We start from the raw sequence: 25220 nt of genomic DNA on the forward strand, positions 1-25220 counted from the left end.
ATGTTATAACAGAATATAATACTATAATGTTTTGGCAAGAGATTTTAAAATATTATAATAAAAAGTTTCACTCACTGAGCAAGCAAAAATGCAAGATATAAACACTCCTTTTTTTTTAAGATAATTTTTTTTGGCCTAATATGTCAACAGATGGCTGATATTTCAATGTCAAATGTGTGCAACTAGTGTGGTGCTAGGGAAATAATTTATTTTGAGGACTTCAGTATGCATAGGATGAGGCAATTAATCTGACTTTATCACATTCCAGATAAGAGACCAGTATACTCAGAGAAGCTGTTTTTCACAACTGCAGATATTTCTCATGAATATGTAATCATGACTACTGGGGGATCCACTGAGGCATTTCAGCAGAGCTCACTATTAAGGTGCATAGGCTTTTCTCTGGAAAATCACCCCACCTGTAGATTCCCAAGTGATTTTGTTCTTTGCCCTTTCCAGATTCCAGGAAGTTCTTGCTTATATTTTTTTCCATTCCTATAGCACACAAGGTAGCATGTGCATACTGTGTACTCAGTGTATGTACTGCTTTATTTTTCCTCCCATACGACTGAGAACAATGAGTCAGTTGACATTAAATAGCTGTTAAAAGAGAAAGGGTGACACAGCACATAATTAATGGCAGTATAATAGCAACAGAACTATAAACTATACTAATAAGCTTATCTACTGGTATAAAACTTTGGCATGCATAGCTATGGAAACTGATACTTTTATTATGCCTTATGGTCTTTTACATTTTTCCTATCAGCTCACTAACCCATGTTCCAGTAGAGACCATAAGAAAAATTAAAAAAAAAATACAGAAAGACAAAACTCTTACCTGCTGGAGTTCCAGGAACAACCTAAGTAAAACCTATATTATCATAATTTTGCCTAAATGTTCTTCTCTTGACCTTGCTTCATCCAAAGGTGGTAACATTACCTTAATGGGAAGAAATGGGAGGACCAAAAGTAGTTTGAAGGACCAAAATAGACTTTGCATGAACTTGACAATTTAGAGAAATGGGTGGAAATAACACAGCAAAACTAATAAAAAACAATAAATTGTCGTAGAGCAAATCAGGTATCAGCAAGCAGAATTATAGGAAGAAAATCAACGGCATTAGGCTGTTGGTAAAAAAAAGAATGTCATTTTGAGTTATTTTAATAGAAGTATCTACGGTAAAACATGGGAAATACATACACAGCTGTCAGTGCTGATAGAGCAGATTGCAGTTAACGAGCAGTTGAGCCCTTCACTTAAAGACAAATGTAAACAAATTGGAGAGATTTCAAAGTACAGCAGAAGAAACAAGCCCCTTAAAATATGACCTTCCAAGTAGAGAGAGTGGATTTGTTTAGTCTAGAAAAGAGAAGATTTGGGGAAAGATACAAGAATAGTGGTAAACATGGATCATAAACACAGACAAGCCTCACAGCTGAGAATACAAATCCAGTGTCAGTCCCTCCAGGGCAGCGCCCTACTGCTGGAGACTTGCACTGGGGCTTCCTCCCAGCCTCAGTCAGCTTCATTTTTCACCCAGGGACACAGCTTTTGGAGGCCAGTGGCTCCCACCACTCCTCCAGACCAGCGGTTAGCTACTTAGTAAGGGAGCGACCTCAGTCCTCAGGAGACTGTGAAAGGAATTGAAACCAGTTGCCGCTTTTGGGGGGAGAGAAGGGGAAGGAAACAGTGAGCTCACCCCAGAGACCTGTGTGGCTGCATGGGCCTGCACTGAGACTGTCTCTGTTGTCCTCAAGTACCAAGGAATAGTCTGGCACGTGAGCACACTTGACAAGATGCTATCACTTGACTGAAGCCGCTGTAGGAAAAAACTAACTTGGCTTTATAGACTATGTTTTATTTACTTGCTAACCATTCAGGGCAAATGTCACCGGATAGGAATGCTGCCACAGTGTCACCTCATTATTTATCTGTCAGCGGGAAATGGGTTTTGGATATTATCTAAGCAGGAAGCTGCCACAAGGCTCTATAAGCCCCACTGCAGGAAGCTCAGCAGCAGCCCTTGGGTCCCTGCTGTGAGCAGCCTGGTGCCAGCAGCCAGCCAAAGGGACACGTACAGCCAGTGATGTGCAGCAGGCAAACCACATGCAAGTCCACTCTGCAGCAAGGCTGTACTAAATGTGACTCCTCACTGGAAAAACAGGAACAAGCTAGCTATATGGGGGAGCTACCTTAGCGCTGAGCTGTTGAGGGAGCCTCAAAACCAAATTAGACCAGTGAAAGGGCTTGCTTACCCTGAACACAGCCTCAAAGAGGTCTTCAAGGGCAGTCAGGGACAGCAGCACATCTCCTCTGAGAGGCTGGATGGAGCACCTACCCCATGGGTGAGGGATCTGCTCCTGCAAGAAATGTCTGTGAGGTATGAGGGTGCCAAAGTCATACAAGCAACTTGTGGAAGATGGCGCTGCCTCGCCTTCTCCTTAGTTACTGATAATTTATGGCTGCTGCTTTTTTATTCTTCATGTTCTTCTTGGTTGACCTGAAGGAACCAACCTAGCAGTGAGCCTAAGGTCTTAGACCTGTGTGTGGCTAATTATCTTAATCATTTTCTGCAGAGCCTGATGGAGATAGTTTGAGCCTGCACCCAACCAGGAGGGGCCCAGTAGAAACGGCATTCCTGTGTTGCAGGAAGCTGGTAACTGCTGGGTTTATAGTTTGAATTTTTATCACTTTTGAAAGAAAACAAGTTTTTAATGCTGCTTTAGAAAAAAGGTATGTGGTTTGTGCTTTTGAGCTGGGCTGCTCAAGGGAGATCTGTGAAAGAGTTAGCAGCAAAGAAGTTCTTTCAGAGGGCAAGATTACTTCCGTGATTGCCTTTGTGTCCAAGGTGGGACTCTGGGAGCTATTAGACAGTGACAGGTCCAGCGGGGCCTATTCTGCGCTAGTATGCTATTGCTTATCCTACAGGAGTGGGCTGACAGCTCCCAGGTCTCACTTTCCCTATACACTGACTGTATACATACATACCAGCCTTCTGCTGATCATCAGATAGCTCAAGGTGTGCTAGAACAACACGTGCAAAGCTGTTCAGCTGGTTTATACTCACAACAGCATACAATCCAATGGACATTCAACTTGGTTCATTTAAAATCACATCTTCCTTACAGGGCATTTTAAAGGATATGAATATATCCATTTTCAAGGAACTTCTCAGAGTGAGAAGGGAAATGTTTGGGCCTCTACTAGAATAATATTTACAGCGCTATCATAGACAATGATAAAGCTTGACACGAATAATGTACCTGTATAGGATATGGGTAGTAACTAATTAACAGGAGCACTTCAGGAACCTAGTCAACTGCCACTGAAATCAGTGGGAAAATTCCTGTCAATCTAAATGCATTTTACTTCACACTGTAAATGTCCATCTCAAATTTATTAATTGAGCTTTCTGACCTATCATAGGACTTACATCAGACTCCATGGTCAAAGATACATAGGTTTTTTTCTGCCTTAGAAAGTTGTCACATTATTAGAGGAATTTGAATGCAGTGAGGGAGAGGGTGGGAATGACCCAGTCGATGGAGCCCATCTGACACAGCTTGCTATTTTGGGAAGGCTGGACTGGTAGCTTTGCTACCTGTCCTGTACAGAAAGTCCATCCTAATGAGAGAATCAGAATTGTCAGGGTCTCCACACTCCCCAGCCCCTCATCTAACTCCTGTGTATTTATTCATTATCAGTGATTATTTGGGGGGGAGAGGGAAAGAGAAAGGCGGAAGAAAGTTGACAGCCAAAAGGCCCCATGACTGGCCAGCCAACCTAGCGAGCAACGAGTCTGGTCTCTGACGGTGTCTCACAGCTTTCCCCGTGCTGCTGGAGAGCAATGGCTCCTGCTGCTCCATTCCCCTGTGAGCCACGAGCTGCTGAAGTTCACACTGAGCCCTTTGTCATCACACAGCTCAAGTGGTGTGTGTGTGCCATTAACTGATTTCCCACAATTATCCTCCATGGGTGTTTTTTCAGTCTGTCCTTTTGTCCACATTATTCATTCTCTATTAACTTCCACTCCCATTTTTTGTTTTGACCAAAAATTCTCTTTTCTTCCAGTTCCTACTGAGCTCAGCGCTATATTAATCCCTGCCCTTCTCTCAGAGCTGAACTGCTGAAGTATGTTTCACCATTTTAAACAATGCTGGAAAGAAGCAATGAAATGAATTATTAACCTTCTCAATGGTTCATGCTAAAATGTACACAAGAAATTAAAACCAGCTTCAGTTCATATGTTTAAATACAACCATTGACACAATTAGTTTAACATAATCCCCAGTGTGTACTACTGTAACATTTGAAATGATTTATATCTTTGTGGAATTTCTAGCAACAAATCCTTACACTGCTATTCCCTGGCATATTTTAAGCTTTCTCCTTTCCCTTCTCTTTGTGTGGGGTGTGCATGCACAGCTCTGTCTGTAATATGTGCATGCAGTTATTGTAATATATGCTTTATCGGTAATAAAGCATTCCAGAATTTCAGTACATCAAAAATGACACAACACCTGCATAAACTAATTCCACCTACATTCTAGCACATGTATGGATGCCCAAGTTCAGAAAAAATACTTTTTTGGATAAACAGATCTATCACACAAGATTCCAGAAGGAACTGACTGAAAGGAGATGTCTTTCTCGACAGATCTTCAGTTATCCAGTTTGGTATAAAACAGTGGCATCCAGCACCATTCTGCACGAAATTTGATGTATGTGGCCTATTTAATCTATCCATTTGAAATTGATATTTCCTTCAAAATGTTTTTTTGTTACAAGCTATTATGATGAACACTGGTTATAATGAACCTCTGATTTAAAATGAAACTTTTTAAATGCTTTGACTTTGAAATTTCCTATTTTGACAATATTGAAATTTAAAGCATTGTATTTCAGTTGAAATTCATTTATTTTAAATTTTAATTAAGTTACTCTTAAAAAAAAACCTCTAATAAGGGCCAAAATGCCAAGGAAACATTTTAAGGCTTTCAAAGTAAGTGGGGACAATATTTTTGACAATTTTTTTAAAGACCTTTCAAAATACTTTTTCCTACCAGTGCCAGACAGAAAAACAAAATCTCAAATACTCTGCGAGATGGGAAAAATATTTTCTGCTGGGCATGAGTGAGACTTATAGTTGTGTTGGGAAACATTTATAAATCAAAGACTAAAGACCAGATCTATAAAAATATTTAATTACTAATTCCTGATTATTCACAGGGAAGTTGATACCTACATCCCCTGTATTATTATTAAATAAATAAAAAGCCGTACCCAGGCACTGGTCAGGGTGACACTCAGAACTCCAAGGCTGACAACTGTGCTTCTCAAACAGCAGAGGCAACAAAAATTCACTCCTTTCAGAAACAAACATTTGTGTAATTAAGTGTCTTGGACTGTGTAATCAATATGAAGTATTTTTACTTTTACCCAACTGGTACATGTCTGTGTATGAAGCCTGCTGTATTACACCTCTTAAAGGACAAAACACTGATGACTGCTTTTTCAAATTAATTTTAAGCTGTAAAAAGCTTAAAGCTTAGCAGCCATAAAGCACTAAGGCTTCTTTATTGGAATTCCAGAGTCCAGGAAGTCTTTGCCACTTTTTTTCCCACTTGGCAGCACACCGAACACTCGCGTGCTCCTGTAAAAGAGCCGAGGTACAAGCTGCTACCTGCACTTTCGGCTTGGAGACGGTGAAGCAGTAACTATTTCACCTACTGTTAGCAGAGCGGGGGAAAAAAGAGCTTGCAGCAGGCGTAAGTCCAGGAGCTGACAGGTGACCTGATGCAAGGGTCAGGACAGGGGGGAAGAGCAGGAGGCTGGGGAATGACCGACATTTGGGGCTGATTTCTCCAGTCCCCCGATTACTGTCCCAATTATTAGTCACCTGTTATCAACCCGCTCCCTCTCCCGGGGAGCTGGGAAGGTAAATGCAGTTTCTGCAGTCACGTTAAAGATGACTTCTTGGCACAAACCCCACGGACCAACAGCGCTAGCCGGAGAGCAGTGCCCGAGCAGGTCCCCACCGCCGCTGCCGCCGGCCCGCAGAGCGCCGCCACCTCAGGCGGAGGCGCCGCGGCCGTTGGGCGCCGCTCGGGGCCCCCCCGCAACGGCCGCAACGGCCCCGGCGGGCGCGGGCGGAGGCGGGGGCGCGCGCCGGCCCCGCGCTCACGCTCCCCGCACGGGCGGGCCCGCGGCATTCTGGGACTTGTAGGCCGCGGCCGCCGCGTGCCCAGCGGGGGCCGGGGGAGGGGGACTACGAGTCCCAGCCGCGCCCGCGCTCGCCTTCGGCCGGCGGGAGGTAGACGGGGGCCGGGGCCCCGCCGCCCGCGCCCCTTGCGCTCACCTCGGGCGCGGAGGGGAGGCGGCGGGTGGCTCGCCGCCGGGTCGGGGCGGGGCGGGCCCAGGCGAGGCGAGGCGAGGCGGGCGGTGGAAGGAGGCAGCGGCTGTGCGGGAGCGGAGCGCGGCCGGGCTCGCGTAGGTGAGCGCCGCGTGCGGGGCTGGCGGCGGAGGGTCCCTGCGAGGGCGCCGCGCCGCGAGGGCGGCGGGGCCGGGCACCGCTCCCCCGCGGCCGTTGCTCGGGCTCCGGCAGCCCCGGGCTGGCGCTGCCTGCGGGCTCCCGCGTCCCTCTCGCCGCTCCCGCTGCCCGCCGCGGGGCTCCGGGCCCGGGGGGGGGGGGCGGTAAAAGGCGTTTTCCCGAGCGCGGTCCGCACCGCAGCCCCCGCGGGGGCGCTGGGCGATGAACGGGCCGCTCGGGGGTGCTCCGGCTTTGGGGGCAGCGCCGGCCCGGACCTGCCGATAAACATAAAACCCGCGGGGCGCCCCGGCAGGCTTGTGGAGGAGAATGAAAGGGGAAAGCAGGAGAGGGTCGGCACGCCGAGGCACCAGTCATTTCCTGACCTGGCGAGTGTCACCAAGCGGCCTTAGGCTACGGGCTGGCTGTTCAGGGCTGAGAAACTGCCCAAGAGTGACATAATAACAAGAAGTAACTGCTTTGCCCTTTGTCGGTACTTTCAACCCCAGAGATCTTCAAAACCTTCCCAAAAAAACTTCATTGAACTGTGTTTTGTTTTGTTTTGTTTTCCGTTTTTCTGGCAAGGAATAGGGTTGTGGTTATCCCCGTGTCAGTATTTTTCAACTTCTGGTCTGCAAGTTGTGGAAACATTTTGAACTCCCCAGAAGGGATCAGTGAAAGGAACTAGGAAAAGCCCACGAGAAGAGTAAGTATGCTTGAATCTGCTGTGCCCGTGCCCACGCTGCTATTGCAAAGCTTTTAAGCCTCTAACACTGGAATATGATCAAAAACTTGTTAGGATGCTCCAAAATTTCAGATAACTTAAATGGCTATTGCAGCAGGCATTGACAGACATCCTAGTCGTAAGAAAAAAAATCATAGCTTTTACTGCCATTATTAAATGATGACTCGGCAGAATGTACATTCATAATTCTTTGAAGTTATCAATCGCACAGAGCTGGTTTGGGCGGGGAAGACTTTACAAGGCAGTTTCAGCCACTGGATTTTTTTTGCCAGAATTTTCACCAAGGAAGACTAAAATTGCCAGAAGGACTTTTAAAGATGTCTTATATTAAATGTTTGATAGAATATATTCTGGGTTAGCAGTTGTTTTAATTTATATTTTCATAAGTAATAATTCATAAGTAATAAATTCAGAATTTTCATGAGTAATATGCTACCTTACTGGCTGCTGTAGAAATGCAAAAACTAAGGCAATTAACTATACAACTTCAAACAGGCATGCGTGGGTGACTTGCCCTGTATTAACTCTGTGAGGATCAACTCTCACACTGACCTTCCTCAAGTTGTAGCAATCACATTTTGAAATACTTGGTGTATGCACTTCCAGGCCTTCTGAGGACATGATAGGTATTCCAGTACTGCATTTAGCAGTATTCCCAAACTAAACTGTTCTATGAGTTGTCTTGCGATGCACTATGAAATATCTCTGAAATGAAATGGGGACTCGCCCATGCAAAGCAGCTGTTGGTAGCTGATGAAACATATCCACTTAGGACAGTGTATACCCCCTTGTGTAGATTTGATGGCTTTTAACTCAGCTGTCTTGAGTTAAAAGCTTCACTACACTTAGGTAAATTTGTGGGGGGAACTGGGGCAATGCTTCACTGAAGAAAAACCCTAAGTCTAACAGGAAAAGGTCTGATGCCGCTTCCAATACTTCCATACTTCCTCTGCCTGAGTAATCTGTCCTGAGTTAACTTTGTTTATTTTTTTGATTGTATGGTACAAGTTCCTGTGCATAGGGTAACAGTTTGCTTAAAGGCTAATATATGTGCACTTAAATATAATGAAGATGGCTGTGCATTTAAAAAAAAAACTGCTTATTTCTGTTGCAGCCATCAGATGTTAAGACTTAAGGCACTAAGCAGAGGTTGAGTATTGCCATTAGTTTGGAGTTTCTAGTCCATTGTTGCAGTTCAAATCGTATCTTAGCACACTGCTCTTCAAAGCTGGGACAGTCTGTCCTCAGGGATGCAGTGCTTCTAGAGCATAAATATTCCAAAAGCATGTGGGAATTTGGTTAGAATTTAACATGACACTAAAACCATGCAATACAGATGCATAGATCTAGCACAGGGTTTTAACATCACTGTTCTTTTGCTACTAATATGAGAAAGAAAAGCTGGACAAAAAAAAAAGCATGCATTTATCTGCTTTGACTGTTGCTTTCTTAGTATACAACGTCATTGTCTTAAACTATTATTTATTTGGACTGGAGCTGTAGCATCTAAATGTGACTGAATCTTTTGTGTAACCGATGGGTTGCCTGGAGAAGCACAGTATCTTTTCAGCCATTTGCCTCTCTTGGTTTGGCTGATCATTTACTTAAGCCAATCCTGTAGTTACACAGCAATTCTTGACTCTAAAGCCCGTTGCTTTTTTTATGTCCCCAGGAAGTTTTTCCCTGGAAAATATAAGCCTCCATTCTAAAACCTTTTTGTTCCATGTTTTCTCTACCCTAGCCCTCCCCTACACAGGCCATCCTAGCGAAGCTGGTTTGCTCAGCTTTGACTTTGACTATGCCAAGTGTCACCAAGCTAGGGGTCATAACCCCCAGTTTTGTAGCAGCAGCTACAAGCAGTGTTGTAAACCTGACGGAGTTGGGTCACAACAGAATAGTTTGGGAAAATAACTAGGCCTAAACTGTGTCTGATTTAATACGCAGCTATTAAGTTTTAATATATCTCTGCCCCCTAGTCCCCAGGATGAATGTACAATGACTGAAGCATTTGCATTATGGTAACTTTCCTAGCAACTTTTTAATGATAGCCAGGGAGTTCCTCAAATCATTGTCCCATCTGGTAGAGTCAGAGTCAACCTTTAGTTGAATAATGGAAAGACAATGGATCTCAGAGAATAATGAAATGACAATGGCACTGTGTTTGAGGATGTACAGTAGATGGGATTTGATGATTTAAATCAGAATCTGCAAAAGTCCTAGGAACAGCTTGTGTTACTTCAGCTGTCTGTTCAGTCTTCATGCGCTAACATTAGCATACAGGGAGAGGGCCAGGGTCTTTCACTCCTGTCTACTAATTAAGCTGTCTTCTCTCCAACGCTGAAACAAGTTGCTTTACTTAACAACTCAAGGTTCAGTAGTTTTCACAGGTGCCAGCATTGCTTTGTACTAGTCAATTATCTCTGAATAGCTTTACACAAAGGTCTTTTTGCTGGCATCTCTCCATGATCCAGCATTTACTTCCTTCCAAATCTAGTACAGATGAACTGCTGACTACTAATTTTTCTTACATTTTATTGTTGATAAAATATTACCATAGAACTGTTTTTCTAAAGCACATGTTTTTCTCTCTGATGGTTTGGTAGATTTATAACTTTCAGAGCAGGAAGACCATGCTGAACCTAAAAATTCTCAAGCTTTGTTTTAGTATGATCTTCTGATTTCCCGGTTAAGTGTAACTGAAGTAAATACCTTCCTTATCTTGGTGTGTTTCCTGTTAGCCAGCAAAGTGTTGTCCAGCTAGGTTGTCAACCGTCTTGATAGTGTTTCTTAGTACCACTACAGGACCTGCTACTACTGCTATTTTTAAGTAGTTGTATATAACTTTTTATTCTTCAGCAGTGTTTCATCAGCAGAAAAATCCAGGTTTTGCAACTATTTTGCATGTGTCCATGTAATACCAATGTCTCTGTTTATCTATAGCTATGTCAAGTATCTCCATGGGATCCCTGCTATGAAGGATAGGACTGTAAGTTTGTGCAGCTATTAAGTGGTTTCTACAAGTTGATTACATTAATAAGATCTAGGTATTATTAGTGATCATAAGAATACGTATTTGAATGATTGCCCTATGCAGCAATTCGGACTGCTATTCTCTAAGACTTGCATTAACTGTTTCTTTCATTTTGTGCAATAGCAAGCTGGGAAGACCTTCCATGTGACAGAAAATAGTATGTTTATCTGGGGAGGGGTTTTTTGACAATGAATCTGTATTTTCACTAACTGGGTGGAGTCTGTCTTTCTCCAGTCTTCACTGAAGAATTCTTGCCAGCTTTGCACAGGTGGTGGGTCAAGTTTACTAGTTTTGCTGCTCTGCTTTGACTGTTGCCTACCATTCTGTATGTCCAATTTTGTTTGGATTCTTTGTGTGTGTGTGTGTTGGGTTTTTTTAAGCTGATTATTAGATATTAATCTATTAGTCTAAAACCTATGATTTTGACATCTAGACTGGGCTAGAGCTAATGTCAAATTGTTTGTACTCATTTATTTCATCAAAATCAGGTTCTGAAGCGGACTGAGGCTTTTGAGGACTTCTCAGAAAAACTCTTATAACTAAAACATGTGGACAGAACTTTCTGTTCCAAATCAAAGATTGCAGTGTCTCTCATCTGAAACATCCTTGTTGGAGTCCAGCATAGTAGGGCCAGATCAAATTAAAGTTTGAGCTGGTTAGTTAAAAAACTTGAATCTTGGGCACCTAGTTTTTATGTAGCGGAGTTCAAACCATCATATACCATGCAGGAGAAAACTTGGATTGCTCCACTGAGGTGTCCAATAGGGAGCACACAGCATGCTCCTGTGACTTATAGCTGAGCTCAGGCATGCTCGAGAGGCATGTCTGAAGAGCCAGGAATAAAACCACAGATCTCTTTCATAGATGCAGGTATCTGTAATGTCTTCTTTAAATACTGAAATTTTGCTGCTGATCTCATATCTTTATGGCAAAACATGGTTAAAGTCCTTTCGTAGGGAAAGGTGGACCTGAGTTCAACTACCACTTCAGCCTATTGAGGTTTAACTGTGTATCTCCCTCTTACTAGGACAGTGCCGTAGCTGCACAGCTGACTTCAGTATTTTTTTTCTAAGTCCTGCCTGTTTCTTTCAGTTTGACTGTTTCTTTATATTCCGTCTCTGGCCTGTTTCGTGGTTCAAGTTGGAATTTTGCACTGCATTTCTTGTTTGTTTTCAGTTCTGTAATACATGCTTATGGATGTTTTTCTTTACCAGTATCATGTTTAAAGTTGATGCTCATTTTCTTTTTCACTATGGTATTGCAATGCTGTGGATGCTGCTGGACTTGTATCCATATATCTGAACAGATGACCTGAGTCTCAATTTACTACAGATGTAGTGAGTCCGATTTTTTTTTTTCCACTACTTTCTGGTGAAATTTGTTTCTTTTATAGATGTGTTTTTGAGGAAAAGGGGTCTTGCAAGAAGAAGTCAGAGCAAAAATAATGCACTGAACCTTTCTTCATTTCAGTTGATGAACCTCAGCCAAGGCATCCTTGTTGCTCTTTTCATTTCTTGGTTGTTGCACCCTATTTCAGTGTTAGCTGTAGCAGGAATCCATTCATGCTGGGCTGTTCTGTCAAACACACTGAGAAGTGTCAATTGGAGAACTCATCTTCATCCATACAGTTCTGTTTGAACTTGACTCTGTGGCTGATATCTTTATGAATTCTGTACGTGTGATATTTTGATGGATGCATTCCCAGCTGATGAGTGACTTTATTGCATCCTTGGATGGTGATCACTGCTGTTCTCTTACAGCTCTTCATAGAATGAATGTACATATCTTCAGTTCTACCTAATAAATGCCATTGATTTATAAAGACCTGACCTGTCAAATCTGAAAATCCTGTGCTTCAACAGCCTAGTCAAATTGAAGTATGATTGCCAGGGCAGGAGCTTGTTAGGTTGTTTTATTATTTCTCTACTCTTTACTAAAGAACTTTTAACATATGGAAGTGTTCAGTGCGAACCAATAACTGGAGCCAGTCCAAAGCAACTTCTGTGTATTGTCCATGTTATGTAGTAGCACTGTTTTGGATTGTGGTGCCATTTCTTTAAAGAAAGTTAATAAGCTGATAAAGGTTAGAGAGTTATTACTTTTGTAGCTGGGAACAGACAAAGGGCTGCCCCACTTACTCTGTGACAGCTGGTATTTCAGTTCACAAGGAGTGTCAGCCCTCATGCTGCTTTTCTGCGTGAGCTATGTCATCAGCTGCAAGAATGTGAAGCCATAAGGTGAGTCTGCAAACAAAGCAGGGGACTGGAGTGAAACATGCTTATCCGGGAAGCTTCTCTACATCTTCATTCTGCTTACTGGAAATAATGTTAATTATTTCAAGAAAAAAGCAGTTAGGCAGGTTGCTGCACACTCATGACCTGTATGTGCACCCTTGGCATCAAGATGTTGAGGAAGGTCATTCGCACTGGCTGGCAATCGACTCCAGAACATGAGACAACACCCTTAAGTATATAGGAGACAGGAAGACGCTATCACTTGGATAACATAATCTTAACCAAACAGCAGTTGCATGAACGAGGGCAGGACCAGGCACAAGTCAAGTCCCACTCACTGCTCATGTAGGCTTTGGTTTGATGCTTAGCACACAGAAGGCATACTCAGAAAACATAAGGTAGGAATGACAGCTGCCAAAAACTAACAGTTTCTTTCAAATGTAGATCCTCGCCTTGATAGGGAAGTTGAACCTCTGTCTCAAAACAAGCAGGAAGTTATAGCTTGGATAAATGGTTATCCTTACTACTTTCCTAGAGAATATCTACCTGGTGCTGAAGTTCTTTGTTGGCTTAGTCAGAAATGACAGTTCTTCAGGGGTTTCTTCAGGCATGGCAGTGGCTGTGGCCTATTCTGCAAAGGGGCAAATCCTTTCTGAAACTGCTAGGAAGAAACCCTGCTAGAAGATCCTTGGAGAGATTTCCCAGCCTCTTAGTAGCTAGGTAGGGTAGTTAGATCATGCCTTGTTTTCCGGAGTGAAACTGGAATAGAAACTTGAGTCTCATCCTAAGCCCCCTGCTCTTCCCTCTCCCCCACCCAGTCATTTCTTCCTATGGCTACGCTGTGGTTCACTCTTCCTCAGCTGCCCCTGTGACTTGAGAGGTTTGCACTATAAACATGATCACTGAAATGATTCTGTTTATAAATAACAGCCTTCTGCTTTTTTTTTTTCCAAGGTTTATTTTTAGCTTGATGCAGCCACTTGAGAGGCTGTGGTGTGCGTAAACAGGGTTGATGAAACAGTGTAATATGGAGGGGAAAAACTCCTTAGGTGGCTTCATTAAATAAGGTGTATCATGTAACTACTCCCTTCTGCACAGTCAGACACCCATTTGGTGTCTGCTTGTTTCATTTTGCGAGAAAAGATAGACAAAAAGTGCCAGGTGGTCTTAACTATTTTGAGTCGCAAACACTGCAAATGTCCAGCTGCTGGAGGTCACTGGTTCACTGAGGACACGTGGACTGTAGAAATCATTCTGGGTTAGCTTCTTGCATACGTGGTGATCTTGATATATGTTCTCTCCTCTGGTCTGGAAGTTGGATGTCTACAACGAAGACTGCTTCCAACAAAGTTTTGGGGAGTAGGTTGCCTCTGGGGAAATGAGCACCTAGCGAATGATTTCCTGTCCCTGCAGTACATAAAGGGCCTTACATCCTGATTAGTTGGGTTGAGCATGACAGAGAGGTCATCAGCCGTGGTGCCATACTGTTATCTTATCTGATTCCATTATCTCTAGCTACTGCTTTTTGAGTTGAAAAGAAATGTTGTGATAGGGGTAGGAATGGCAGATTCAGGCCCAAGGTCACTAAAGCCGTAAAAAGCAGGAATACAGATAATCAGGTTTCCATAGGTTCTCATGGTTATGAAAATGTATATACTGGAAATAGAGGCCATCTGTTATCTATCTGACAGGAGGGGAGACTAGTGTTTTGCTGTTCAAAGTGCTCCAGATGTTTGACTTGTGTGAAATTGATTAAACACCTCAATAATCATATGTTCCCAAAACATTCCCTTGTTGAAAACAAACACAAGATTGCTATTTCATAACAGATAAGATACTAATGAATTCATTAGTCCATGGAGTAAATCTTTAGAGGCTAAAAAATTTTATTTTTCACAAGCACCTGAAGAATAAAATAACTTTTATCAGTTGCACGATCTTTTTTTTAGGTCTGTTTTGTTATAATTTTCGAAGATAAGTATCTCTGTACCTCACACATTGTTATTATGCTCCTGCCAGTTGGTAAAAGATGACTTCATGTAGCAATCTCACTTTCCATGTGGATTAGAATGGAAATTTTGCCTGTCTAAAGGCTGAGTAGGAATTCAAAATCCTGATTTTTTTTTTTTGATTTTTTTTTTTTAAGCAAAGGTTCACCAGAATATCTCCTGGAGTGCATTTCTTAGCTTAGGACCTACACAAGGAAAATTCTGTTTGGTTCATAAGTTGTTTCTAAACTGTGAAGCTTTACATGAAGGCTACAGATCTAAACCTATCTAAATAATAATTCATTAGTGGATTTACTGAGAGTAGTGGAGAAGGAAGAGGGATGATGAGCACAACCCAAGGAAACTAAACAATCTCATTCCTTATGACCCCATCCAATCATTTTTATTTTGTGCTTGTATTTAAAAAAAAAAAAAAACACTTCTATTCCAGCTTGGTATCGTTTTAGGATCACTCAAAGGTGATAAATGGAAGGGCGTATGGTACTGGGGAATTAGGCCAGAGAGGAATGAAATAAATGAAAGAATTTGGTCTTAAAACTTCCTCGGTTTCTGTGTCTGGCCTGTCCAGACACCAGGAATGGACCTTACAGTAACTCTGCTTCCTGGTGTACTTTTGGGAGAGCATATTTTATACAGAGTGACAACCCTTTGACTGATGGCAGTCACCTTTACTTGTAAACCTAAAGATACAGAATATTTCATAAACTTTGCAGTTCATAGGTTTCCGCAGCACAAATATATTTTCCTAATATAACACAATGTACGTTTCACCCACGATCTTCCAGTATTTAAAGCAGCAAGCAGTTCTATGCTTAGCCACCAGAAGAAAGGTTTTCTGCTCTTCTAAAATAGGCAAGTCAATGGATCTACCTACTAGTCAGGTTAGTTATGCAGTTCAGAGGAACAAGACTGTCCCATTCCATAGTTATAAGCCTACTAAGGCTGCAGTAGCCGCACAACAACCTTGTGTTTCCATAATTTTTTTGTCGTATGTAATGTTTTGAATCTGAAGAATGAGCTAGTATCCATTTTATATTTGAATGTTCACAGTGTCCAAATCATGGTCCATAGAAATTTTTTGGCTGTATTCTTGTTTATGTAGACCAAACCAAAAATCATTGTGATCTACAAGAATTAGTGTAGATGGCTTGACAATCCTGCTTTATTGTCTAAGATTGGGAAGAGAAAGTACTTAATAATCGTTAGTGATGGTGTTGTAAAGTGATGTTTACTTCACTTTTTTTTTTTCTTTAACACCTCCAATTTGATAACAGCAGTAAAGACATAAGAACAGGCCTTTATCAGTCAGATAAAGAATCGCCAACACTTAAGTCTCTTGCATACAGCTTTTAACTACTTCAGCTTAACTCTTATCTGGCTGATAAAGTTAATGGCAGTGTTTCTTACAGCTTATTAATTTGAATCCTTGCTGCTAAGTTCAAAGGTTGTCCAAAAGCAGTATTCCACTGTTAATTCAGACCCACAGATGCCCAAAGATCATCTCTCTCTTGCTTTGGACAGGTCTGGGAGTTTTCAGAAGTAATAGTCCTCACGGAAATGAAAACATACATGAAAAAGGCTGCTTTTGCTCTTCCTTGAGCATCTTGGGAGTGATGGACAGGCTTAATTTCCAAGCCTTGGTTATCTTTGCTGAATAGCAGTATAATGATTTGTCAGAAAACACTTGGAAACACTACCAAACATCACAAAATGCTGCTAATCTGATGCTCTGTGGAGGCATGTGTTGTCTGTTGTAAACACAAGCTTCTCTGTCCTTCTTGTTCTGTGTTCACTTTTGTAAAAGAAGTGGGTGACATTAGAGACTTTCATCTTCATCGTATTGTCCATTGCTTAGTATTCAAAATGATCGTCAGAGTACGTGGTTTTGGGGGGCTGTTAAAATGAACTTAGTATCATGGCATGGAATCCAGCAAATGATACCTCCGACTCTAGTTGCTGGGTAGATTTAGGATCTCTTTTAAATGCATGTTCAGAGTTACTTGTATTTCAGTTTGCGCCCATTGCCGCCTGTCCTGTCACTGGGCACCAATGAGAAGAATCTGGCTCCCTCTTCTTTACTCCCTCCCATCAGCTCTTTGTACCCGTTGATAAGATCTCCTCTCAGCCTTCTCTTCTCCAGGCTGAACAGTCCCAGTTTTCTTAAACTCTCCTCATATGAGAGCTGCTCCAGTCCCTTAATCATCTTTGTAGCCTTTCCCTGGACTTGCTCCAGAATGACAATGTCTTTCTTGTACTAGGGAGCCCAGAACTAGACCCAGTATTCCAGATGTGGCCTCACCAATGCTGAGCAGAGGGGAAGGATCACCTCCTTCAGCCTGCTGGCAATATTCTGCTTAATGCAGCCCAAGATGCTGTTGGCCTGCTTTGCTGCAAGGTCACATTGCTGGCTTATATTGAAATTGTTGTCCACCAGGACTCCCAGCTCCTTCTCTGCAAAGCGGCTTTCCAGCCAGTCTGTCTCCTGCCTGTACTGGTGCATGGGATAATTCCTCCCTAGGTGCCAGACTTTGTATTTCCCTGTGTTGAACTACATGAGGTTCCTCTCTGCCCATTTTTCCAGCCTGTCAAGGTCCTTCTGAATGGCAGCACAGCCATCTGATGCATCAACCACTCCTTTCGGTTTTGTATCATGTGCAAACTTGCTGAGGGTGCACTCTGTCCCATCATCCAGGTCATTAATGAAGATGTTAAACAGCACTGGCCCCAATATCAACACCAGGTCACGCTACCGGTGACTGGCCTCTAGCTGGACTTTGAGCTGTTGATCACAGCCCTTTAAGCCTGGCATTTCAGCTTGTTTTCAGTCTACCTTGCTGTCCACTTACCTAGCCTGTACTTCGTCAGTTTGTCTGTGAGGTTGTTATGGGAGGCAATGTCAAAAGTCTTACTAAACTTGAGATAAAGAATATCCACGGCTCTTGCCTCATCTACCAAGCCAGTCATCTCATTGTGGGAGACTATCAAGTTGGTCAGGCATGATTTCCCCTTCATAAATCCATGATGACTACTCCCAGTCACCTTCTTGCCCTTAATATGTTTGAAAATGGTTTCCAGGACTGTTTGCCCTGCCACCTTCCCAGGAGTGGAGGTAAGGCTGACCAGCCTGGAGTTCCCTAGTTCTTCCTTCTTGCCCATCTTGAAGATAGGAATGACATTTCTTCCAGTCCTCAGGAACCTCTCCTGATCACCATGACCTTTCAAAGATAATTGCAAGTGGCCTTGCAATAACATTGGCCAGCTCCCTCAGCGCTCATGGGTGCATCCTGTTAGGGCCCATGGACTTGTGCACATCCAGTTTGTTTAAATGTTCCCTAACCTGATCCTTCTCCACTGAAGGTAAGTCTTCTGTGCTCCAGGCTTTCCCACTGGTCTCAGGGACCTGGGATTGCTGAAGGCCAGTCTTGCCAGTAAAGACCAAATCAAAGAAGGCATTGGGTACTTTGTCCTGTTCCATATGCTTTGTCACCAGGTCCCCTGCCCCATTCAGCAGAGGTCCCATGTTTTCTGTAGTCTTTTGCTGCTCATACACCTGTAGAAGTCCTTCTTGCTGCTCTTCATTTCCCTCACCAGATTCAACTCCAGATGGACTTTGGCTTTCCTAAACTTGTCCCTGCACACTTGAACAGTGTCTCTATATTCTTTCCAGGTCACCTGTCCTTGTTTCCACCTCTTGTATGCTTCCTTTTTGCATGTGAGTTGTATCAGGAGCTCTCTGTTCATCCATGCAGGCTTCCTGCCATTCTTGCTTGACTTTCTGCTCATCAGGATGGACCATTTTTGAGCTTGGAGTAAGTGATCCTTGAAAATCAGCCAGTTCTCCTGAACTTCTCTTCTCTCCAGGACCATATCTCATGGGCTTCTTCTAAGCAGGTCCTGAAACAGGCCAAAGTCTGCTCTCCTGAAGTCTAGGGCTATTATCCTGCTATCTGTGTTATTCTGTCCACTCAGGATCCTGAACTCCACCATCTCATGGTTACTGCAGCCCAAGCTGCCCCTGACCTTCATACCACTGACCAATTCTTCCTTTTTTGTACGTATGAGGTCCAGCAGAGCACCTCTCCTCATTGGCTCCTTCACCACTGGTGTCAGGAAGCTATCATCAGTGCACTCCAAGGACCTTTAGGAATTGCCTATGCTATGCTGTGTTGCCCCTCCAGTATCTGCTCGATCAGGGTGCGTACAGTCCCCCATGAAGACCAAGACCTGTGAATGTGAGGCTTCTTACCATTGTCTGAAGGCCTCATATACTTCTTCCTGATCAAGTAATCTGTAGAAGGCACCCACCACAATGTTGCCCACGTTGGTCTGCCCTCTAATCCTAACCCCTAAGCTCTTAGTTGGCCCCTCACCCATCCCTAGGCGGAGCTCCATGTGTTCCCATTGCTCTCTCAGATAAAGGGCCTCCTCACCTTCCTCACCTGTCCTTCCTAAAGAGCCTGTATCCATCCACTGCAGCACTCCAGTCATGTGAGCTATCCCACCACGTCTCTGTGATTCCAATGAGATCGTAGCCCTGCAACTGTGTGCAGACCTCTAGTTCTTGTTTGTTCCCCATGCTGCGTGCATCAATGTACAGGCACTTCAAAGAGGCACTCAGTTGTGCTGATTTCTCAGAAGAGGTATGAGTACTTTCCCCACGATACTGTCCTTTAGGCACTCATTTATGTGCATGCACTTGAGGAGGCCCTTCAGCCCTATATTTTTTTAGCATGAGGTCTCTCCTATTCACATCACCCTGCAGCCTTTGCTTGCCAATGCATTCCACCACTTCCTCATTTGATTGTTGGTCACCATCTCCCTTCCCCATCATTCCTATTTTAAAGCCCTCCTCACCAGACTGGCAGGCCTGTTGGAAAAGATGCTTTTGCCCCACTTGGTCAAGTGTATCCAATCTCTTCCAAGCAGTCTTCATTCCTCGAAGAGGATTCCATGGTCATAAAAGCCGAATTCCCATTGTTGATGCCAGCCACACAACCAGTTGTTGACCTGCTGGGTCCAGCTACTCCTGTTCAAGCCCTTCCCCTCCCTGGAAGGATCAAGGAAAAAGCTACCTGGGCTCCCATTAGATCCTTTGCTCTGACCTTCTCTGTCTTGCAGTGCTCAAGACTTGGCTTGATAGAAGGGTATTGGGGCAAAACATGATCCAGCAGAAGCATGTCTTGATTTGAAGCCATCAGCAGCTACCTCTCTCCTTAGCAGACTGTTTTGCTGGATAATCTCTCTCATTGTTTCTAAATGAGCAAGAATTCTTTCCATTCGCTTAACTTCAGCTCTGCCACTGGTAGGGGGTATGTCTTTTTCCACTAGATTAAAAAATATCACATTAAGTAAACTCTGTTACTTTCTTTCTGTGATGCTACATGTATGCTATGACCTCTGCTGTTTAGATAGATTAAGATAAACAGTTAAGTTAGTCTGTGTGTACTCACTGTCTAGCCTCAAAGAGTTTCTGTAGATGTTAGATCATGCTCATAGTTCTTGTAAGAGAAATTTGTCTACTGTTCATCTCTTCAGTTTCACTGGGCAGGAGTTAATACACTCGCATTCATGGGTAGCTCACTGTCTGTAACAGATACAAAATAAGAAGGGGTACTTGCAGTTAGCTAGACATTGATATGCAGAATCAAACATACAGGTGTATGGAAGGCATTGCTCTAAATATGAAATAAGATCCATGTGACAATATGGGGTTGAGAAAAAAATGGAGGGCTAGTCAGATGGGAATTGCTGGTAGAAGGATCCTATAGTAATGCTGGCAGGATCAAAAACTGCAGGTAGAAAAAAGCTGTGTGATATAGTGATGCTAAGAGATACTATCTGCTAAACAGTAGTGTCACAAAGTATCATTCAGGCTTGTCAGTGAGCTGAAACCATGAAAAAATGCAAGAGAAGCTCAAAATGTGTTTCAGGAGCACAAAGGTAATGTAACTAGGTAACTAGCTCTGATAGCCCTCTTGACAAGGTACTGTTCTTACAAACATGTTTTAGATACCTTATTTCATGGGATAAAACTGTGGTAAATTTTGAATATGATGTAAAGAAAAAATATAATTTGGGTAAAAATATCCTTTTCTGACTATGTAGGCAAAATCTGGCTTACAAAATGATGAGAACTGAAGAGATGCTAAGCCATATCTCTCATAAAAGGGAAAGAATAGTAAGCCCTGGGTGGAAAATTCCAGCACCTTTGTCAGACTGAAGGGTTACGTAGTAATAGGGATATTTTGATGCTGGGCTGATTGTATTTGCTGACTCAGACTGCTGGACTAATCACAGTAAGCTTTGTTTGAGTGTTTAGCTGATAATTTGTTTAATTTCTGTGCAGTTACCCCTTTCTAGGAAAGTATTGATGAGCTAAAAACTGAGCACCTCTGGGTCAGCTGTCATGGTTAAAGGCAAACATATGCTTAAGTGCCTTGCTGGACTTGAGCCCAAGAGCCTGGTTCAAAATTATGGCTCTATTTCCTATGACTTCAATAGATCAAGCTGTAACTAATATTTCTATCCAGATTAGAATAACTGTGGTAAGATTCAGTTTAAAACAGATGTATTTTCTGCTTATCATTTAACTCCCAGCATGTTAAAAACATCTATTAGTATGTTTACTTCCTATTTTTCTGCTGAAAAAATGACTGTATCTGTTGAATCAGACTTTTCCAAACATTTTGCAAGTTGAAGTATCTTGCTTGTTGTCAAGTTTCCGCTCCAAGCATGGACCAGCAACTCAGTCAAATGGAAAAAAAAGAAAGAGGTGCAAGGCAAAAATATCCTCCAGAGTGCTACAGGAGAAAGCTGAAGCTTGGAACCTTCTACATTTAAAGTAAAGTTACTAGAAAATCTTGAGCACATTCACACACACAGAATATCAATTCTAATGATCTATGGGTCAGTAGATTTGTGTCTGTGCAAGGTTATTGTAGAAACATTTTGGCAAATTCCTGTTCTGCTTCCTAGAATTAAGGACGTTGGAGGGAAGCAGTAGGTAGGAAGGGCTGCAGCCTCCTCCCTGGAGAGGTTTCATAGGACATACTTCCTAGGTTCTGTACAGCTTCTCTTGATCAAGGTTACCAACAACTACACAGCCCCTGGAAAAGACCTTGGAGCTCTGAAGAGACTTGAGTCTTACAGTGTTATAATATACATCGTGGCCTATGGCAATCACTGCTGTCCTTTCACAGCTTCTGGGTTGCTGAAATTAAACTGGGATCTGTTCTTTACTTTTAAATTTGGAAAAGTTTGCTTTTTGTTAGGCTCCACCTTATCACTTTACGCTCACTGTCTGTTATCAGATGTAGTACTAGTCAGCATCTCTACTTAATAATATGGCAGTCCTGTCATTTTACTCAGAGCTACATTTCTTGCCCCATATTTCTAGAAGTAGCCAATGCAGAGCAAGGGATTAACAGAGTATCTCCTGAAGACTCTCAGATGTTTATGGCAATGAATCAGATGAGTGGATGTTTACATATTTTCTGGCTTGTTACTTCTCTGACTTTGTTGTACATCTCCTGACTCTCACTGTAGTGAGTTCAGGACTGAGATTAGCCATAAGTGACACAAGCATTGAAAGAATAAATCTTTGAAAGTAAAGATGTTTGCCTCCTCGAGACACTTGCTGTCTGGTAAAAGAACCCTCTGAAACAGAGGGAGAAGAAGGCGAGTGAACACTTGTAGGAAGCAACTGGTTCTCTGGAAAAAAAGTGGCTTTCTCAGTGTTAAAATAGGAGTTCTCTCTTCTGGAGATGGACATGACAGTTTTAAGTAAGCAGGAAGTAACTCAGCAATAAAGTAATCTCCCTTAGATGCTGAAATTTCTTTTAAAAACTGAGGAGGGAGATAGCAGATAAGCATTAATATAACCTTCTAATTTTGTGTTTCTGTAATTACTTACAGAGTAATTAATGCAAAAGCTTTCTTTACCTAAGAGAAGCATAAAAATAATGGCTCCTGCATAATAAAGATCATGAGTGTGACTTATTTACTTACTGCTGTAACACAGGCTGTCTAATCAGTGCATTTAAATTGCATTCACAATACTTGTATCCAGCTTGTCAAAATATGCTCTTTAAAAGGAAATGCCAAACCAGAGGTTCAAAAAAATAACGTTCAGTGATCAAACTTTTTGTACACAAGCAGGTTTTTCAAAGGAGACTGCAGAACTCTTCTTCCTTCGTTCCTGCTCGCTGAGATCAACTATGGAACATGCTCAAGAACATGAAGCATGTCTTGAGCAAACCCAGAAGTATCATGTGAAGAGACCAATATACAACCAAGAGCTCTTGCAAGGACAGCTGCGCAGACGGGAAAGAACTCCTCAGACCTTTAGACAGAGGATTGCACATTCTTGTCGGTAGGGTTTTGTGTCTTAATCTTTATTTTGTCTGTTAAAACCGTAGTAATTCTTAATCGATTCATACGCGTAGCTGGTAATTCCTTTGAAGAAACCTAAAAGATAAAAATAGTAGTTTTACTTTGTTTATTCAGGAAAACTGTAATAAAGTTCTAAGTGTTCTTATATGCTAATACATAGCTATATTACACAATGTTGGATAAATTAGTTGAATTGCCTTTGTCAAAGTGAAAAGGAAAAATAAGCAGCATAGAAATATGAAGTATTAGTCAAGTCACCTGACACATGATTTCATAAGCCTTAAATACAAGTGCCAGAAAAATATCTGGCCTTTTTATGTGGAAATACCTATGGCCAAATTTGTGCTTCACATGATCCTTTCACAGAGGAAGAGTGGAAACATATGACTGCCATGTAGAAATCTAAATTATTAGCCTAATAAGGATTTTGCAGAGATGCTCTGTCACTTTTAACTAATCATCTTGGAATCTAAATATCATCTGATTAGACAGGAAATAATGTTTTAAACTGTGCAGCTCTCTGGCTCCGCCAGAACCAGAGGAGAATGAAGAGGAACTTCTGCCAGTTAAGTCTTCATTAACTTTACATTTATCAGTGCTTCATGTGCAGAGTTGACTCAATTCCGTGTCTGAACCTTGCTCTGCAAGGCAACAAATAATTTCTGCCTGACGGCTTGTCTGTTAAATGTTCCAGTTCACATGATTTGACATTTGGAGACTTGCTTTGGTTAATGAAATGGCTGTTCCAATGGTAGTGGCACTTAATTTCACCTCAAGAAAATGTATCTACCCCAAACTTGGAAACATGCTAACAAATCTCTGCAGTTCTCTTGCAGTTTCCCTACACAGTGAAGGATTTATAAGCTGCTAGTGCTATATTCTTACCCAAGGTTAAATTTTCTTAGCACAGTGCAATCAGAGTATGATGCATGGGAGTACTGGATAGAGATAGAACTTTATTTCCTGACTCTAATCATTTGTAATGACTCAGGATTTCAAAAGGTTAATAACTCTACTACAAGACACGAGGATCAATGTTGCTGACTTTAGTACCTTTCTCTTCAGGGTAAAGAAGGGATATGTGCTTGAACAGCTTTAAAATTAACCTATCAGTATCAGTGATAGTAAAAAGCATTAGTAAAATGATAGTAAAAATATTATAATAGTATAAAATACTATAATAAAAAATAGTAGTCAAGAGCATACAAATAGTAAATAAAAATAGTAAAAAGCATTGTGAAGTGCTTTGAGGTCTATGAGTGAAAAACACCATCAAAAAGCAAGTTATCCTAAAGGGATTGTTGCTATAGAAATGATTTCAACAAAAAGTATTGTGTGACTGCCCGGTTGTGCATGGACCTGAATAGTTTCACTTCCAACTGAAATCCAGTCACATGACTGTGATTTTCTTCTCCTGCTCCATAAGATTTGTGAGCAGCAGCCAACATGTGATAAATAACTAAATTAACCGGCACCATTAGTTGTTTTTGCTTAAGCTTAGGCAAGAAATCACTGTAATCAGTGCTCTGAGCCTGCCTTTAATGGAGCTGTTTCCCTAGACGGGGATGAAAGATATGATTTCTTTTCCCTATTTGTGCTCTGCAAGTATTTAACTTTTTTCTTTCTGCTTTCTATTTTCAGTTGTTCTTCTAAGAAAGCCAAGTCTCATCTTTACAGTTTCTTACCAATTTTAAAATGGCTTCCCCGCTACCCAGTGAAGGAATATTTATTAGGAGATATTATCTCAGGTATAAGCACTGGGGTTATGCAGCTTCCTCAGGGTGAGTATCTCTTTGGGTTTTATTTATTCGTTTTTTTTTGCTTTTCCCATGTATGCTTTTATGGTAGTGCTTAGCTTCCTGAACAGGTGCCCATGAAAATAGGCTGTGCATTTCAGAGGTGTGCTTGAGGGTCAGTACAGCATTCTGCAGACCATCCCATAATGATTCCCTTGAAACTGCAAGTCAGTGGTATGCAGCAAACTCTCTGGAAGAAGCTTACTCTTCTGACCAATACCCACAATTCTCACTGACAGAATAACTTTTCACAGTTTAAATGCATGTTTAAACCTTTGATGAATATAACCAAACATTTTATGATCATGAAAGTTGCAACAAAATTCCCTGCAAAGCATACCAGTATCTAATGCTAGACATAATCCATCAGGAAGATGGTATCCTATCAGGGAAGCAAGTGTTGCAAAGCAGCCAAACTAAATTCAACCAGGAAAGAATGTGCAAGAAACCAGAGACTGATCACTTTCTTCAGGACAGAAGTCAC

At 42.1% G+C, this 25220-nt stretch overlaps 1 protein-coding gene across 6 annotated transcripts in view; it reads left to right on the forward strand.

The window, feature by feature from the left end:
- Positions 1–6344: 6344 nt before the first annotated feature.
- SLC26A5 (solute carrier family 26 member 5) overlaps positions 6345–25220 on the forward strand; it is a 39224-nt gene continuing 20348 nt past the window's right edge. For 4 of the 6 annotated variants that reach the window (XM_067316612.1, XM_067316642.1, XM_067316661.1 and 1 more), the window contains exons 1-4: positions 6345–6497; positions 7116–7236; positions 22707–22920; positions 24582–24721. In XM_067316612.1, the coding sequence (XP_067172713.1) occupies positions 22766–22920; positions 24582–24721 (295 nt within the window). In that variant the 5' untranslated portion in view covers positions 6345–6497; positions 7116–7236; positions 22707–22765. Of the gene's footprint in view, positions 6498–7115; positions 7237–22703; positions 22921–24581; positions 24722–25220 lie in introns of all 6 variants that reach the window. The other 2 variants (XM_067316623.1, XM_067316633.1) reach the window with 2 other exon arrangements.

This window comes from Apteryx mantelli, chromosome 1 (genome assembly GCF_036417845.1).
Source record: "Apteryx mantelli isolate bAptMan1 chromosome 1, bAptMan1.hap1, whole genome shotgun sequence".
Classification (NCBI taxonomy): Eukaryota; Metazoa; Chordata; class Aves; order Apterygiformes; family Apterygidae; genus Apteryx; species Apteryx mantelli.